At 53.6% G+C, this 17,719-nt stretch overlaps 5 protein-coding genes across 5 annotated transcripts; 1 reads left to right on the forward strand and 4 right to left on the reverse strand.

Annotated features, from left to right (window-relative positions):
* Positions 1 to 312: 312 nt before the first annotated feature.
* TRIREDRAFT_69494 (uncharacterized protein) lies at positions 313 to 4,784 on the reverse strand (the record flags this gene model as incomplete). The annotated part of the gene is made up of 5 exons (XM_006969192.1): positions 313 to 821; positions 864 to 1,917; positions 1,980 to 3,527; positions 3,584 to 4,650; positions 4,712 to 4,784. Coding segments are annotated over 5 exons (4,251 nt in total), but the record flags the coding sequence as incomplete, so codon positions are not given.
* A 1,481-nt stretch (positions 4,785 to 6,265) lies between these two features.
* On the reverse strand, positions 6,266 to 9,315 carry TRIREDRAFT_111785 (uncharacterized protein; the record flags this gene model as incomplete). The annotated part of the gene is made up of 5 exons (XM_006969193.1): positions 6,266 to 6,841; positions 6,904 to 7,564; positions 7,616 to 7,821; positions 7,889 to 9,075; positions 9,138 to 9,315. 5 exons carry the CDS (start codon positions 9,313 to 9,315, stop codon positions 6,266 to 6,268), a joined length of 2,808 nt encoding a protein of 935 aa, XP_006969255.1.
* Positions 9,316 to 10,812: 1,497 nt separating this feature from the next.
* TRIREDRAFT_5771 (uncharacterized protein) lies at positions 10,813 to 11,751 on the reverse strand (the record flags this gene model as incomplete). Its single annotated transcript, XM_006969108.1, has 2 exons — positions 10,813 to 10,935; positions 11,011 to 11,751. The coding sequence occupies 2 exons, from the start codon at positions 11,749 to 11,751 to the stop codon at positions 10,813 to 10,815; spliced, it is 864 nt and encodes a 287-aa protein (XP_006969170.1).
* Positions 11,752 to 13,494: 1,743 nt separating this feature from the next.
* On the reverse strand, positions 13,495 to 15,855 carry TRIREDRAFT_111787 (uncharacterized protein; the record flags this gene model as incomplete). The annotated part of the gene is made up of 1 exon (XM_006969194.1): positions 13,495 to 15,855. The coding sequence occupies one exon, from the start codon at positions 15,853 to 15,855 to the stop codon at positions 13,495 to 13,497; it is 2,361 nt and encodes a 786-aa protein (XP_006969256.1).
* Positions 15,856 to 16,375: 520 nt separating this feature from the next.
* Positions 16,376 to 17,146, forward strand: TRIREDRAFT_111788 (v-SNARE protein; the record flags this gene model as incomplete). Its single annotated transcript, XM_006969143.1, has 2 exons — positions 16,376 to 16,410; positions 16,480 to 17,146. The coding sequence occupies 2 exons, from the start codon at positions 16,376 to 16,378 to the stop codon at positions 17,144 to 17,146; spliced, it is 702 nt and encodes a 233-aa protein (XP_006969205.1).
* Between the last annotated feature and the right edge of the window lie 573 nt (positions 17,147 to 17,719).

The raw sequence follows: 17,719 nt of genomic DNA on the forward strand, positions 1-17,719 counted from the left end.
GATCCACCAAACCAAATCACCGTCAGGGTTGCTTGTATGTACAGTATTCACTGTCCATCGACGATCTGAGTGGACTTTGGCCTGACGGAGATAGTGTCACAAATCGCCATTTCCAGCAGAAGCTGCAGTTCAACTGCTGCAGCGAGCCGAGGCTTAGCTGCATTGAGAGAAGACAAAAGGCTCGAAAAAGAAAAAAGCCGTCCGTATGGCCCTGTGCTAGGTGACGGCTCAGCTGGCCCTCGTAATGTCCTGCTTCGTCTTCCCTCCTAAACATGGCCCGACACTCTAGTCTAGAGAGTTGACGGCCCTGTCCTAGTTCGGGCCGGTTGCTGAGCTGCCACAATCGCAATCCATCTCCCTTCTAAACTGGTCCACGTCTCGTACAAGTGCGAGCTTCTCCAGCGCTAGCTTTGCAGCCGCCACTTTGGCTTCAGTGCCGCTCTTTGATGAGGTTGCATGGGCAACCACCCTGCCGTGAATCATGAGCGCGCAGAGAATCTCGCTGGCCGACACCACCGCGATGCCCGCCTCCACGGGCGCCGGCACACTGGCCACATGGAGCTTCCACTGGTTGCAGCAGAAGTCGGCTTCCAGCTTGTGTGCCAGCGTTGTGACCGGGTGGTTCGAGGCAAACGACGAATAGAGTGCCATGTCTTCAAAGTATGGCTGAATAAACTTGGTGAAAAAGTCCAGTACCACAGAGAAGGAATATTCCGAGTCGACGAACATGGCACCCACCAGAGCTTCAACAACGTCGGCTAGAACCTTGGGCGGCTGTGGCACATCGACCCAGAAATTCTGGGGGATCGACTCTGCTTCAGCTTCAGAATTTTCAGAGGGAGCAGCAATTTCTGCATTGTCACCCCGCAACGTCTGTCGAGCCGTTTCCTCAGCTTGCTCGAGCTGGGCTGCGTACCGTCCAATATCACCGAGAAGAGAAGATGTGGCCAACAGGATATGCTTGTGAAGGCCAAGTTTGACGCAGAGACAGCCGAGGAACTGGTTTGACACCATGGCTGTCTTGTGCTCCGTGAGCCACTTTGGGTCTGCTTCAGGGAACCTCTTGAACAGGAAATCCACAATGGCCATATCCAAAAGCCCGTCGCCCAGGAACTCGAGCCGCTGGTAGTCTCGGATGTTGTTCTCAAACACGTATGAGGGGTGTCGAAAGGCGCTGCGGGCGAGCGGCGCTGCCTTGAAGCGGTAGCCTGTGATTTCGGCCACTTTGTCCACGGTGAGGCGCTGTGCGGCGGTTGCCTGCTGGCTGTACCACTTCGGAGCTGTAAATGTTGCAAAGTAGTCCTTGTAACTGGTCATCGTGTGGTTGATCGAGCAGACCATGGCCGCAACTGCTTTCACCGCCATGTCCATGTCCCCCGGCGAGCTTGACATATAAGCCGCTCCTATGAGCGCCTCGCAGACATCCGCAATCGACTTGTGCGACAGACAGTGTTTCGATTCCGTCTTGGCCGCTTTGCCTCTCTTCAACGTCATGTTGCTCGGATACCACGTCCGGCGGTCGAATGCCTTGGTGCGGATGTACGCGGGCATTCCCTTCTCCACGGCATGCTTAAACAGGTTCTGGTTGCACAGCATCACCATACGCGTGACGTGATACTCAAACTCGTCTGCGGTGGGAAAGAGAGTGAAGACAGAAATAGTTGTGGCCATCTTGAGGAATGTGTCTCCGAGAAACTCTAGGCGCTCATAGTTTCTACCCATTCCGGGCTGAAAATCGACTTGGTGTTCGCCGTGTTCTTCCGTGTTGAAGCTGTCCTTTGTCACCGCCTCAAGGGCAAGGTCTGACCTGATAGTCAGGCCGACGAGGGAACATGCTTCTTGAGCGATCAGGACCGAGTCGACGCGGTACATTACTACAGGCAGGACCAGGGCCATGGCGACGGCATCTATATAAATCTGGATCCAGGTCAGAATCTTCGTCCGGGATCGCAACTCGAGCAGGAATTGCTTTTACTTACCGGCGACACACGAAGCGGCTCGAGGATGATGTAGCAAGTACCATCACCATCGTCAGTTACAAAGAATTCGTCTAGGAAGTTTCTGCGTATGGGAAGAAGCTCCGCATTGACGACTGGCTGGTCATCTGTCCAGTTTATTCTCTTTCTGGAGTTGAAAGAGAGGCTGTTGCTGTATTCCTTGATATTGTGCTCAACCCGCTTGTATGCCAGGCTCTTTGGCTGTGGAACGCCCTCTGGTGTTGGATCAGATGGCTTCATGTCGGGATTGATACCATGCAGGATGTATTTCCGAGACCCGTCCCACGGATCTATAGCCAATTTGTCCTCGAAAAATTTCTCAGGAGCATCTTTCCACTCAAGGTTCTCGTTTTCGTGGACGAATTGCACGGCTTTCCAGTCTATCTCGACTACCTCATCATCGTTTGGCAAGCCAGGGGCAACGAAATATGGTAGTTCATGTGTCTTGGCCTCATACTCCTTGCTGAACACATCGGCAAACAATCTCAGCGTAAAACTTGCAAGGGCCTCAATCTGATGAGGCAGGACTTCGAATGATGTCTGTGAATTTGAGAGACGCACATTAGATGTCCTGCCGCTACCAAAGTACAGGGGGGCGCTTGGGATGTCAGGCAATGGTTTCCTAGTCAGAAGTATCAGGGGCCGAGATGCTCTCCCAAGTGCATCCGGCTGGTCGAGGGTGATGACGGTCTGATACAGGCTAGTTGGAGGCTCTGGGCCGAGGCAAGAGGACCAAAAATCCGGCTTGATTCGCATGTCATATTCGGACTTCTTGTCTGATGAGAGGGCTAGTCGTGCATTGCGCATCTCGGGCAGCTTCTTGGCGAATGCGGGCTGCAAGTTCCCGGTAATGTATTTCTTCTGAATCAGACGCACACAGGCTTCGAATGCAGCCGAACATCGTGCTAACTGCTTGCTTTGCTGGGCTTCTCCCGTGATCGTCTTGATTGGCGATCCTTCTGGTAGGACCACTCGAGCAATGAACTTTTTGCCAACGGTGTTGACAATGTACTCCAACGGCATTATGCCGTCTTCGGCCTCGTTCGGAAAGGACGATGCAAATTTGGCCAGCACATCCAAGCTCGTGATGAACGTGAGCTGAGCACCCGTCTCGGCAATGGCAAATGTCTTCTGGGTGGCTTGCTCATGAGAAACGAGGAGCTCAGGAGTAATGACGAAGTCTTGTACCTTTCGGTCCTCGGGCAGAGCAGAGCAGAATTGCCGCAGCGCATGAGCATCCCTGACTGCACGCCTGAGTTTGCGCATATGATCCAGATTGCCCTCTTCCATCATGCTGATGTAAAGAGACGATTTCTGACGCGCTCGGCCTTTGGACTGAATATATTGAATGGCAGACGAGTAGAGATCAAACCTGACAATGACGTCGCACTCTGGCACGTCGATTCCCTCTTCCGCGACGGAGGTGGCAAACAAACAGTTTGTTTCACCGTATCGAAACTTTTGTAGAGACACGATCTGCTCCCTGTAGGACATGTATGCAGCGCTGGAGGATGTCGATTGAGAACCAATCTAACAGCAAGATTAGTTATAGGCCTGAGGGAAAGGGGTACTTGGATGAGGTTTACCATGTATCCAACCGTCATTCCCGGAATCAACATCCCCGGCTGCTGAAATAGATCTGCTAGAATGAAAGCGGTCGACCTTGCTTGCACAAACACAATACATCTTTTTGTTTGGCGCTTACAAAAAGCATCCTCGAGAACTTCGTGCAGCAGTTTGACCTTGGACGACAGTTCCGGGGAACCGCTCACGATGGGTCCGAGGTTGTAGTCCCGAATCTCCTCCCTCGCTCGACGCACAGCCGCCATCGCCTCATCGCTAGCGGTAACATCGACATCGAAGCTATCACGCCCAGTCCTTGCCTCCAACTTGATCATCTCAGCGTCCGTGGTGAGAAGCTTCCAGTAGCGGTCGGCGCACCACGTTCCCAGGGTTGAGGATGCGTTGGCTGCAAACTCTAGATGACCCTTGAACTGTGGATTGCCGCGGACGTGCTGGAAGATTATGCCCCAAAGTCGCGTTTTCGAGTTTTCAGGGTCTTCTAGCCTGTCATAAAACTCTTTGACCTCGACCTGGTTCCGGTGCGCCTGGCTTGCCATCATGGCGTCGTCTGTGATGGTGGCAATCTTGCTGCACAGCATGCTCTCCAATTCGGCGGCAGCATAGCGAACATCCCTCGTCAAGGCATCAACTGGCGATGCCGTCATACCCAGTATACGAGGACGTTCGTTCCCGGCGCGGAGATAGTGATCTTTGATGATGCGCGCATAAGGATGGCTCTTCTTTGCGTGATGCGCCTCGTCAAAGACGATTAGGTTGATCTGACTCATGGAAATGAACCCGCAAGCAAGCAGGTCGAGCAAGATTTGCGCAGTACACACAAAGGCCATGTGCTCGGCAAACTGCTTATCCCAATACTCTTGCGTTCGGATGATGCCAGTCATCTCGCCGTAGAATTTGCCGATGGGGAACTCAAGATTGCATGTGAGAACGGCGTGCTGCTGGAAGCACAAGGCGACCTTTTCCACCAGGAAAAAAGCATACTGATGCTTGTGTCCGTCAGCACGATATTGCAGTTCCCTCTGAAGAATATGTCGCATGAGAAGAGCAGCGATCAATGTCTTGCCCGAACCTGTGTAGAGGCGATCACGTCAGCCGCCATAGATCGACTTGCGAGGGATGAGAGTTCATACCTGTGTCCAGAACTACAATGGTGTTCTCCTGTTTTGCCCGCTCGTACAAATCGACTTGGTACTCGCGTGGACTCGCAATTATCTTCTGGTCGATGCCGACTTTGACGAGTCTTGCCACGGATATCTTGTCTATATGGCGGTTGAGATCTTCCTGCGATACCGTGGTGATTTCCCGCTGATTCTTTTGCAACCAGTCCTCAAATGCCAGGTTTTGTTTCCTCTTCTTCGCCACCGGTGCTTTTTGTGCGCTCGACGTCTCGTCTGACTGGTCGACATCGTCGGCGCCAGCTTCAAGCTCAAGATGCTCTGAGTCTTCTGTGTTGATCGTGATCTGTGAATCCTCGTACGTCTCTTCATTTGGCTCTTTCGATCGTACTGCTAGAACTATTTCTGGGGGCTTCGCGGCAGCATCTTCCCCGCGTGCAGAAGGAGTAGAAACAGCTTCATCCATCTGTGTCGGTATAGTAAGTGAGCGAGCTCGACTACAGCAATAGGACCTCATTAACCAGAGTCTTGGGTTGAAAGGGGGTACCTGAGTGAGTGTTTGCTTGGAAGGCTCTGTTGCAGTTGGTGATAAATCTGGGCGTCCTCAGCAACTTCCGCGAGACAGATGGCTCAGAACAGCCTGAAGTGAGAAGCAATGGGTAGCTGCAGATCTCTCTCGGCTCTCCTTGGTGCCAGTATGCGAAGCTTTCTTTGTGATCAGACGTGAGGATTAGACAGAGCAGGACGGGGAGTGAAGGGCAAAGGAGAAGCAACAAAGATGAAGGAGGGCGAGGAAGGCTGAGGGAACTGGGGAAGGAAGGCATAAAAAAGAAGATGCGAGGGCGGTGAATGCTTTCACAGTGGACGAGGCTGAAGATTACCGATTTGCTCGCGAGGAAGGAAGGAAGGCGAGGCACGTGCGGCTTGCTACAGCTCATGTGGGAGACGGACGAATGCCTGGCAATCTGCACTTTTCCTTGACAGCACATCATACCTACATTCGATGCTATTTTGGTTGGCACGAGTGCTATGACTCTGTGATACCTTTACGTCTGCTCAATTGCCACCTTTATCTCACGGCAGAAGAGTCACTTCGATTGAGGCCGGGAAGCAAGCTCGAGAATCACCAGGTGACGCGGTGAACAGTGACTACGATCCTTTACACAAGAGAGTGGCTATCCAGCACCTCAAGTTCATACTTATAGAGCCTAGGCGCTGGTAAGGGAGATTCAGCTACTCTATCTATATCATCTCCAAGAATGGTTATACTGAGATTAGAGAAATCTAGCGATAGTAGCAGAGAGTCAAATCTCTTACCGGTAGCTAGAATTAGTAGCAGCAGCACCAGCAGTAATAGCGATGCTATTCTGATGGAATACTGGAAAGTCACTCACTTTATAAAGCAGCAAAAGTTGCGTTGGGTTTTATGAATTTTCTTGGGGTATCCGTACAGTCGACTCTAACAGTGGTTACATGAACAAGAGAAACAAATCGGGAGGAGAAAAAAAAAGAAGAAGAAAAAAGAAGAAGAAAAAAGAAGAAGAAAAAAACAAGCATGGAGGCCGACCCTCATTCCTCAGGCCGTGGATGCTGCTCTTCCGGCCCCGATGCTTCCTCAGAGCCCTCCACGGCCTTCTCCTCCTCAAAGGCGAAAGCAGCCTCGGCAGCGTGGACTGCAAAAGTTGCCACGTCAGCAACGCCGGCAAACTCAGCTTTCTGGGCAGCTGGCCCATTCTCCGACTGGCTCATGGACTCGAAGCACGTGTACTGGGCTTCCATCGAGGTGATGGTCGCCTTGATCGTGCCCTCGTCCATCTCGTGCTGCGGCGCAACCTTCAAGCCCGGGACAATCCGGTCCGCCGTGAGAGCATATGAGGCCTGGAGAGCCTCGACAGCAAATTGGGCCACTTCTGCAGACCACGCAGAGCAGGTTTCGGAAACAGGGGACGGACACGAGTTGAGCTCCTGCGTCCTGGAGATGCCAAAAATCTTCTCCGACCGCCGTTTCGCGGCTGATATCCGTTGAGGATCAGGGGCCGCCGTCACCCCCGATCCGGATGCGCCCGGTTCTCCCACAGCCGGCTCAGGCTGTCCGTCCTCTGTTTCCGTTGGAACTTCGTCCACGGTCGGCAGTGACACGACAGTCTATGGCAAGGTTAATGCTGCTGAACAAGAAACGGTCCCAGTCCCGGCGATAGGGTACTTACCCGAGCGGTGGCTGTCGGCCGAACCAAGCTGCCTCGCATGCGAGGCACGACTATTGGCGCTGTTGGTGCTGCGGCTCCTGCTGCTGCTGTTGCCGCTGCTTCCTGGGCGCCGACTTCTTTGGCTGGCTCGGGCCCGCCGTGGGCGACGGGGGCGTCTCGGGCAACCTCTGCGATGCCGTCTTCTTCTGGGGAGTCTTGGGCACTTTGGGCGTCTTGGGCGCTTTGGGGGCCTTCGTCTTGGGCTCCTTGCTGTTCTTTCCTTGACGTGCGGCCTGTTTTCCTTTCTTTGGGCTTTTCGGGGATTGTTTCAGCATTCTGTTCGAGTTCCAAGGCGAGTTGCAACGACTCCAGGGCGCGGGCGCTGGGCCGGCGTGCTCGCCTGCTTCGTTGCTTCGGCGCGACGACGTTGTCGCCAGGCTCAAGAATCTCTGTGGGATCCAGATTTGGAAGACTTGATACGGGTTCTCCTTCCACTGCTCCTATCGGCACCTCTGGCTGGCCAGGAAATCCTTCTTCGGCGAGCTGTGTGGCAAGACCAGGGTTCTGGGGGTCTTGACCAGCCGCCAAAGACATGTCCGACACGATGCCAACCATCAGTTGCCCTCTGTCATTGCTTGTCATAAAGCGCTCTCGAGCAGTTCCGATCCGAGACCTTGGCGCGCTATTGTGAAGCAGTGCAGCACTAGATGGTGTGGAGGAAGTTTGTTCATACCTTTCGGCCTCTTGGCCGGCGGAGTCATCGGCAGACGACTGAGCAGAGGACGAAGCAGCAGCAGCGCGTGCTCCTTGTCTCTGGGTGAGTGTCTCTCGGAGAGCGGCCACGCGAGAAGGCTGCGGGTTCACCAGTTCCTCTGGGGTAGGATCGGTCTCCATCGCATCGGCATGATCGCCCCAATGAAGAGGAGTATATTCCCAGTCCTGCGGATGATATATGGCGTTAGTCAATCAAGGTTCTCAACCACGGAACAGCAACGTCAAAACTCACGAAACCATGGGGATATCCGTTGTCAATCTCCCACTGAGTCTTGGCCAGTCCGCCTGGAGCAATAATGGGCTGAAGCTCTGGGACGATGCGCCTCAGTGTGTGATGGGCCTCTTCCGACATTTGCTGTCTCTGGTGAAATGACATGGGCGTCTGCATCGGCTCGTCACTGGTCGCGCCAGTCAAAATGGTGTCCATGACAGTCTGTGCCTCAACGGACATTTCGACGTCGGCTGGCTCAGGATTGGCCTCCCAGGGCACGCGGGCCTGACGAGTTCCAAGAAAGGCATCGCTCCTCATGGAGTTGTTCATCATGGCAGACTGAGCTCTGAGACGCTTCTGTCTTCCGAGGTCTTTGATGGCCTCCTCAATCTTCTTGATGGGGAGCAGCTTGGCGGCGGCAGCACGACGGAGAATTCTGTGGTCCAGGCAGTCTCTCATGATGGGAGATCCAATCGGAATGCGGGCAAAATCTTTCTTGTCCTTCTCCTCAAACCAGGCCGCCAGGTCGACGCCGCCATCCACAATGCAGCGCTCGTAGAGGAAGCGAATGCCCAGCTGGACATCCTCGCTGGTGAGGCTGTCGTAGGGCAAAAGGGGACGCTTCTCGTGAAGCCAGTTGAGGAGCGCTCTCTCTGCCTCCTCATCCCAAAGCTCAAGGCCCTTAGCTCTCGAAGAGACGGTCAACTCAAACTCATTCCACGCCTCACAATGGTCGACATAGCTGGTGATAAAGTCATGAAGCTGGTGGTGGGAGAGCTTGAGCTGAGAAACAATAGCGACGGTGAACGTGTGCTGCTCGCTGAGGCGGAGAACAAGCAGCCAGCGGACACCGAGGTGCAGGTCCTCCCACTCGATGAGTCTTCCGTCCGTTGCAAGAGATTCAGCAGGACGATTGTTGGGGTGTCCAGCAGGGTAGACGTGAGGAATATCAGGAAGCTGACCTCTCTTAGCCAGCTCGTCCTTAGCCGCCCACCAAGAGAAGGCCTCTGGGGTCAAGATCGCCTGGGCAATGTCTCGCTCAGACCAGTTGGGGAACAAGGGAGGAATTTCAAGATCCATGGCCTCACCGCCTGCTGCTTCCTCTGCCTCAGGCGCAGCAGGCTGCTGGCCTTGGGTAGGCTGGGGGAGATGAGCAACGCGGGCCCGGTGGCTTTGTGCCAGGAATCCAGCATCAGGAGGTGGAGTGCCTGGAGAGTTGTTAGTCAAGCCTTGTTGTGATGAGGGATGGAGGGCACCATCGGTGACTTACCGTCGATTTGCATAGGATCATCGACTTGCTGACCGGGCTCTTGATCGAAACGCGGATCGCCATGGGGCAAGTCATAGTAACGCGGCACCAGGCTGAGATGGGCGAAGAAGTCGGATGGAGCGGGCAGAGGCTCATCCTGCGGGTTGAAGACGACGTCTGGGGTATCGTCGTACGACATGGTGACTGTTCCTCTCAGACGAGGGACGATGACTGCCACGAAATGGGTTGATGGGTTTGTTCAGATGGGCTGGAGCCTCAAGTGAAACGATTCAAGCTGTTGAGCTGGCTGGTTAGCATCTGGTGAACGAGGTGACGCGAGGAACATACTATTGAGGCTTGATGAGCCGAATATTGGAGTATCGTCGCGGTAAACACAAAGTGAATGGTTCTTGGGCAAAGTCTCTCACTCTCAGGAGGACTGCTGGCGATCTGAGCAGCACTGAAGACAGAAGAGGTGAGAGAGGTCACCCAACGATGCACAGACGGCGACGGGGATACTCTGAGAGAGTGAAACAAACGGCGATGACGATCAGACAGAAGACAATGAGTAACAGAAATATGTGTGGTGAGACTAAGGGGTTTGAGATTGCGGTTGGCAGAAGAGTGTTGTCAACCACGAGAATCAGGTAGAACGGGGGACGGTGGTGGTGGATGATGTGAATTCGGAAGTTGGAAACTTGTGGGTGGGAGGAACAGGGCAACCAGGTAAACTCATGGAAGCAAGAAGAAGAACAGCAACAACAACAACAAACGGAGATCGGATGAAAATGTTGGTGGAAGACGCGTCGAGCTTTTTTTTTTTTTTTTCTGTGAGCCAGCTGGCGGATGGGGGGAGGGCTGGTGGTGACTGGACTGGCGGTGACTGAACTCGCAGTCTGGCAAGTGGCAGGCAGGCGACCATTTCGCGTTTTACTTTTTTATTCCCCGTGTGTTATTCTCACTTTGATGGTTAGAGCTCTGCTGGGTGAGAGTGCGTGAAGTTGTGAATTGGAGAATGTGATGCGGTTGTGGATGTGTACGTGGTGATGGACGTTGAGGTTGAATAGGGGGTTGGAAGACGGGATAGAAGGGTATCATGGGATGAGATGGGATTAAGGCGAGACTTCAAGAGCCTATTCATGAGAGTCAAGACACAACAGATTTCGTAGTAGATAAATTAAGAGAAAGCACACTTCTCTGTCATATCTCTACGCTTCTTCAAGCGGTTGATCAGGCAGATGTAACATATAGACGAAATAATTAACAGTTGTGACGAGGCACAGCGGAGATGAAAACACCAAAGAACGAGTATACTCATTATTCGTATTTCCATAGAGACAGTGCATTCAAAACGCCATCTACCCAAAAAACCATCCCCTTTTCCGGTGCCGCGTCTGCAGACGTCGTTTCCTTGTCTGTGTCGTACCCGAGTCTTGACATGCAATACCCCTTCTTCATCATTCTATATCGCCCTCAGTGGTATACAAGCAGCTTTGTACAAAAACAGTGCTTTTTCTGCTATGGACATTAATGCTCTCCGAAAAGCTCGGACAGCCAAACGTGCAGCAAATTGGTATCTCGAATCATAACCGTAACGCCACATTTGTATCCCAATAACATCAAGTGAGTGTTGGACATCAACTACCCCTTATTTACACCACTATCCCTCCTGTACAATGCGTAAACCCCATTCCCGTCAATAATTGACTTCCTGAAACGGCACAAAGGTCTCGCGACCTTCGAAGCGCTCGCCATCGGTAGAGGCATTCCATTGCATGTTCACATCATCGTCATCCTCCATCATGTCGTCGATGGAGCGCTTGATGCTGGTCTTGTAACATGCAGCTTCATCAGGGAAAGCAGCCATGTCGTCGTGGGCAGAGTGCATGGCCACGAAGGCGCCGGCCTTGAGCAAGCCATCCCACGTCAACAATGCGCGCTTGGCCTCCTCGGAAAAAGTGCAGCAGAAACGCTGGACGTTGACAAACTGAAGCGCCGTCATGACGTCCTCTCCGAAAACGGCCATGATATATGCCACCACGAGAGGGGGGCCGCGCTCAGTGCCTGAATCACAGACGACCAGAACCTTGCCCAGTCCGCGAGGGCCGTCTGCCACCTTCATTCTACTAGAATAGTGATTGGAAAGCAGATGGTCGTTAATGACAGAGAGGATTTTGTAAAAGGAGGCCAGTATATGGACGGGGTCGACATCGAGGTAGCAAGCAGAAATACCAAGTGTTGTTGCTGCCCTGGCCAAGCTGCCGAGCGCCATTGGGGCGCGAGCGTCGCGAATGACAACAATCATGGTGATGGCCTCGCGGCGCAGATAGTCATGGTCGCGGATGACGCTGGTAGGGCCGAGGTAAAGGTAGTCGAGGATGCGCTGGGCCTCCCTGCGATGCTCGTACTTCCACCGCCAAGTGTTGTCGACGGAGACCTGCTTCCTGTTGCCAGTAATGATAGCGAGGGTCTCCTTGGAGATGAGGTGCGGGTCGACGCGGCCGTGCAAGGGCTCGAGGACAATCTGGGAGTCGTCGCGGTTCTTGACTGGCACGCCGATGACGGGCGGGCTGGGGGCACGGTAGCTGTATGCCGAGGAGGGGACGACGAAGCTGCGTTTGGAGCTGTGCTCCATGGTGGCTGTTGAGGGGATCGTCAGTTTATGGAGAGTCTATTGGGAGAGAGAGTGTGTGGACTAACCTGCTATCGACGTGCCAAAGACTGATGTGGCTTGGGTGACTGGGAGAAGATAGGTAGTCTCAAAAGAAGGAGGAGGAGAAGGGGAGCAAGCAGTTGGGAGAGAAGAGGTGAAAGTAGAGCTAGAAGAAGAAGAAGAAGACGAAGAAAGTAGATGGATCAGTCAGTGAGGACTAGACAATAATCAGGGCATAAACCACGTCAAGAAGAAGAAGAACAAGAAGAAGAAGAAAGGGGAGAAGAACAAGAAGAAAAGTCAACGGCTAGAGAGTAGAATACGTTGGAATAAATTGTTGAGAGAGCGAAGGAATGGCTTCTGAAGTCTATTGATGCAAGAGGCTTAAGGCCAAGAGTGCCAATCATGAGAGACGGAAGGCGGTGGAGCGATAAACACTACAGGCCGCCTCAGGTACCGGTACTTGATGTGTAGCTTCTGGGCGGCGCCGTGGCAGGGCGAGACAGGTGTCAGATGGGCAGAAGTGAAGTCACCGGTACAGAGTGCCTGGTGAATCCAGTGATGGTGATGAAGGTGAAGATGGAGTCGAGTGTCGATAGCCATAAGCGGGATACCACATCTGAGGAATATTGATACTCGTAGGTAGATACTCGTAGTTTCCAAGTCAGGTACAGTAAGCCAGACGAGGAGAAGCTGGGCAGCACTGCATCCAGACAAGATGGCCTCAGCTTCAGCCCAGGCTGGGACAAGTAAGACAACGGACAAGGAGACCAGGGGGGGGGGGGGGGGCAGAGACGCAGACAAGAGACACGGCTCGGCTCGGCCAATCGGGTCCAGGCGGACGCGGCCGACTAGGGAGGACATGGCAAGTGAGAAGTGAGGAGTGCCGGGATTGTAAGGACACACGACGCTCAGCTGAATGAGCGGCCATGCGGGTTGGTGGAGGCCTTTTCTGTTTGTCTCTGCGGAGAGATGCTGGGATGCTGGGATCTTAACCCAGGGAAGGGGGTCTTTCTACCCATGGTATTATCTCTTTGTCTTTCTTCACTTTGCCTACGTTGTTGGATTCAATCAAGTAACATGAGTTTGCTTGTCTAGGGTAGCTGTGTCTGAGATTGCCATGATTTGGTTCGCTTTCAACGCTGACATGTTTGAGTGATGATATTCGGACTGCTGATCAAGGTAATACCTACCTCGCAAGCTCACCAGACAGTACATGTCGCTTTTGATCATTTCACCTTTTCTATTGAGGAAAGGCTTGAGTGGCAGACAAATCGCAAGTGTTGGGGGAGTGGCGTCAAATAATGAGGCGTGTTTGCTAAGTTCAGCCTTGGCACAATCAGTCACTTGCAATCGTCTCTTCAGCTCATTCTCCAAGGTACTTCAAACTTGGGAAACAACCGTCAGCCCAAATCATCTTTCTTGATGTATTCTTAATATAGTCTGAATATATCATAGTTTGCTCACAACCCCCCCAAAACGCCATTTGCTTCGTGAACTGTGCCCACGCTGTCTTATCTAGTCATACAGCTTTTCTCTTTTTTTACCCCATAATCGTACAATGCATCCAAGCCAACTCCGACTCTGCTTATCTTTGTCCAAATAGAAATAGTGTATGCCGTATGCCGTATCCTTCCAAGTGGTCTGTAATTTATCCGTCGTGATCCCATGTGTGATATACTCGGACACTTCCCCCCATATGCACCAAACGAGGATACCCGTCCTTCACGACGCAGCACGGAGCTCTTGCTGCCCATCTTCAACAACCTCGTCCACGACCAGGTCCTCATCAGGAAGCCTCTCCGCCTCCTCCGCGCGGTCCTCGCCCAGCGCCGTCCTGTTGGCATTCCACGACTTGGCCATCAAGCGCTTGCTCTTGCGCTTGTGCTCCAGCTGCTCGTCGCTGTAATTCAGGCGCTCAAGCGTCTCCATGAGCTTCTCCTCCACCAGCGTCCGCACGTGGAAGGCAAGTGCCTGGCTGCGGAAGACGCCCGCGTACCGGTACGACAGCCACACGTACTGGTTCACGGCGACGTGCAGCGACTCCAGCTTCGACAGGTACTGCTGCCCGGTGCCTGCAAACTCTTCAAAGCTGATGTCGAGGAACTCTAGCGGTATCTCCTCAATGTCGAGGAGATCGCCCTTGGAGTTGGTGGCGACGATTCGTGCAAGGGCTCGGAGCACTTCCACGGCCCTCTCTGCACGGAGCGCTACGGGCAGGTAACAAAAGGTCATTCTATCGTGGATGGTGAGAGGGATGTCCTGGATAATGTCGGCAATCTCCAGGATATCGTTACCCAAGCCGATCCGGTACAGAGAGCTGACCGTTGCCGTCTCTTGGATCTTCTTGAGAATGTAGGATAATGGTGTGTCTGGCGGGAAGTAGGAGGCAAATCGCTCGACAATACCAGCGGGAGGCTGAATACAGGCTGCTTCGATGTCGTCGACGGTCCTCTGAAAGGCCCGTTGTACACTTCGTAGATCGGCCTTGTCCATAGTGGTGACCAGCCCAACCTTTTCTGTCTCGTCCGTCGAACCGTCGGGGTTCTGCGCTGATCTATATCGTCCCGCTCGGCCTCCGATTTGCTTGATCTCGGGGAACGTCAGCAGTCGATTCTGGCTGCCGTCAAACTTTGTAACCGATTCGAGCACCACGCGCCGGATCTCCAAGTTCAAGCCCATGCCAATCGCATCACTGGCGACGACAAAGTCGTAGTCATTATTGGGGTCGTTGAAGAGGGCAGCCTGCTGGGCACGGACTTCTGGTGGCAATGATCCGTAGATGATGGCGCAGCGCCTGCCAGTCTTTTCCTCAATCCTCTGCTTCAGCGAATGAAGATTAAGACGGCTGAATGCCACAATGGCATCTCCCTTCTGCAGACTACTGTAGTCCCCATTCAGCGCCTTGTCCATCGTCTTGAGAGGGCTCAGGCGCTCGTATCGGTGAACGACGCACTTGTCTCCAATGCTGGCGCACATGGCCTTGATCACATTGACAGCCCGCTCCTCGCCACACACGTGGACCTCCTTGGCCTGCACTCCGAGCACGGCGGTCGTCCAGGCGTTTCCTCGATCGTGATCGGCAATCATCTGAATCTCATCGATGACGGCGACGTCGAAGCGGCTGTTGAGGGGCATCATCTCCACGGTGCAGCTCGAAAAGTACTGGTCGGCGTCTTCGGGGATGCGTACTTCCTCGCCCGTAATGAGCGCGCACGGGATATTCTTTGCCTTGAAGCGCTGGTACACCTCCGTGGCGAGCAGTCGAAGGGGGCCGGCGTATATTCCACACTTGGAGTTTTCGAGCGCCTTGAGTGCGTTGTAGGTCTTGCCAGAGTTGGTAGGCCCGACGTGCACATGGATCGTGCGCTGCATCATCCGAGTAGCAGGAAACCATTCGTGCGGAAATCGAAAGTCCAGGAGACGTTTGTGGCTCTCTTTGATGTTCTTGGAGAACCGCTGGCCAACGATGAAGGACTGGAATGAATACTGGACCTCCTTGCTCAGGCCTTTGACATCCTTGTTGATGAAGGCGTCCCGCAGGTTCCAGAACAGAGGATTCCTGTCTCGACGGGTGACGCCCTTCTCCGCCAACGCAAAGGCACGGTCGATGGCGTCCATGAAAAGAGCTGCATGCCGACTCAGCTCATCCTCGCCCAGAGTGACGCCAAACTGTGCGGCCCCAAGGCGGCTGAGCACGCCCTGAAAGCGACCGAGAACAGTCGAGCGGAATATTTTATGCCGTCCGCTGTACTGGCCATGGTCGAACCGTAACCTGGCACTCGGATCATGGCCCTGGCTAAGCTGGGTGTATCTGTGAGATGAATTCTCCTCATAGCTTTTGATGAATGAGCTTACCGAATCCACTCGAGAGTGAGACGCGAGCTTTGTTTCCGCGAGTTTTGTTTCCAGTTTCTTTGAGACTGATTTGTGTGTTGTGGGCCTGTGTTTTACGGGCTTTGGCTTGCTTTGAGTGGCCTTTGGAGGGAGTCGTGACAGGGGAGACGAGGTCGAGAGGTGGCGCAGACGCAGACATGCCGCTCCGAGCTGGCCTCTGAAGGCGCCGGTCTGGGCCAGGGCTCTCATGACGGCAGACAGGCGGCAAGTATCATGATATGGTCGTGATAAGAAGAAGAACAAAGTAACGGACCGGCTCAACACCAGCCGCCAGTGAATTCGTCAGGAATATGATTGAGAAAAGATGAAAAGCATGAGAAAGGCATGAGGAAAAGATAGATAAGACTATTGCCACACCCTGTACCCTCTATCTTACACGATGGCCAGCCATACCCAGAATTTTACAAAACTTTTTTGGAGGCGATTCACGAAAGCCGGCCGGAGCCCGGATTAGCGTTTGGCCGGGCGCTGCAGCCAAGGCGGCAAACAGTGGGTGTCGTTTCGTCATAGCTTAGCTTCGGCGCTGTGAGTGCTACCGAATCAGTTCCTCGATTGCGCCAAGCTCCAACACTCTTACACTCTTCCAACTCACAACCTTGCAGCCTGCTGCTCTGACATGCCCTCCTGTTGCCCTCCACCTTGCTAAAACACAAATATCCGCGATACGAATCGTCCATTCGTCCTGACCAGTTCAGCTCCTGCCGCCACAATGGCGTCCTCGTCAAGCGCGACTCCTCTGCTCTAGTGAGCCACTCCTTTTCCCGTTCTATCCTGTTCCTTAGGGGTCTGTTGATGGTTGCTAACGAACCACAGCTCCTGCATCGCTCACAACACCACAATTCTCTCCGAGTGCACCACCTCCGCCTCGTCACAAACCTCCTCGCTCGCCTCCCTCATCCTGCCCAAGATCGAGCACGCGACACCTCAGAAGTTGACCTACACCCACGGCCAGCACCAAATCCACTATGTCGCTGAGGCGCCCTCCGACCACCCCGACCATCCGGGCGCCGGTGGCCTGACGTTTCTCGTCATCGCCGACGCCTCGCTGGGCCGCCGCGTGCCGTTTGGCTACCTCCTCGAGATTCGCAAGCGCTTCTTTGAAAAGTTCCCCGAGCACACCGACTTCGCCGACTTGCCCAATTACGGCGCCGCCTCGTTCAACGCCGAGATGAAGAGCCTGATGGTGGAATTCGGCACGACGAGCGGCGGCATGAACGACGCGATTGGCAACGCGAAGCGCGAGATTGACGATGTTAGAGGCATCATGACCAAGAATATTGAGAGCCTGCTCGAGCGCGGCGAGAGGATCGACCTGCTCGTCGACAAGACGGACAGGCTGGGGAGCAGCGCGCGCGACTTTCGGGTGCGCAGTAGGGGCCTCAAGAGGCAGATGTGGTGGAAGAATGTCAAGCTCATGGCGCTGCTGACGCTGGTCGTGGCTCTCATCATCATGATTATTGTCATTTCGGTCAAGGGCTAGACCGCCCAGTCGCGGAACGTGTTTCTTTTCCTTTCTATTTGGGTTTTGCCTTGAGATTCGACTGAAGCGGCAAAGCCTTGATGCTGCAACTTGTACTTCTAGTTGGGGTTTGGTTGTTTTATTGGGAGTCAACGGGTCTGATGGTTAATTGTTGGGGTTTAATCGCGGTCAATGGGACACAGGACTGTCATGACTTTGAGCTAAGGTATAATCAGCGCGACGCTTCTTCTCATTCTTCGACCAGGTTGTTTGTTGGTATCAATAGTAAAGCCTTTTTCTTTGCACTGAGCCGGAAATGCGCAGCCTGCCATTAACTCTCGTGGAATCTCGTAGCTCAACTACCGCCACGCCAGCCAAACGAATATCTACCTACTAGAACGAACAACGCTGCTCATAACAGCATCTGGAAAATTGCCATTAGAATCCTATTCTCAACATTGACATCCCCACCATTACCATCACCGCAACTTACTCTTGAAACAAATCGACACGAAAAGCATGCTTTCCATTTACAGCTTCGGCGCATTCGCGCCACTCCGCGCCTCCTGATAGACATACCCATGCGCCACCGGA

Source organism: Trichoderma reesei (genome assembly GCF_000167675.1).
Source record: "Trichoderma reesei QM6a unplaced genomic scaffold TRIREscaffold_29, whole genome shotgun sequence".
Taxonomy (NCBI): domain Eukaryota; kingdom Fungi; phylum Ascomycota; class Sordariomycetes; order Hypocreales; family Hypocreaceae; genus Trichoderma; species Trichoderma reesei.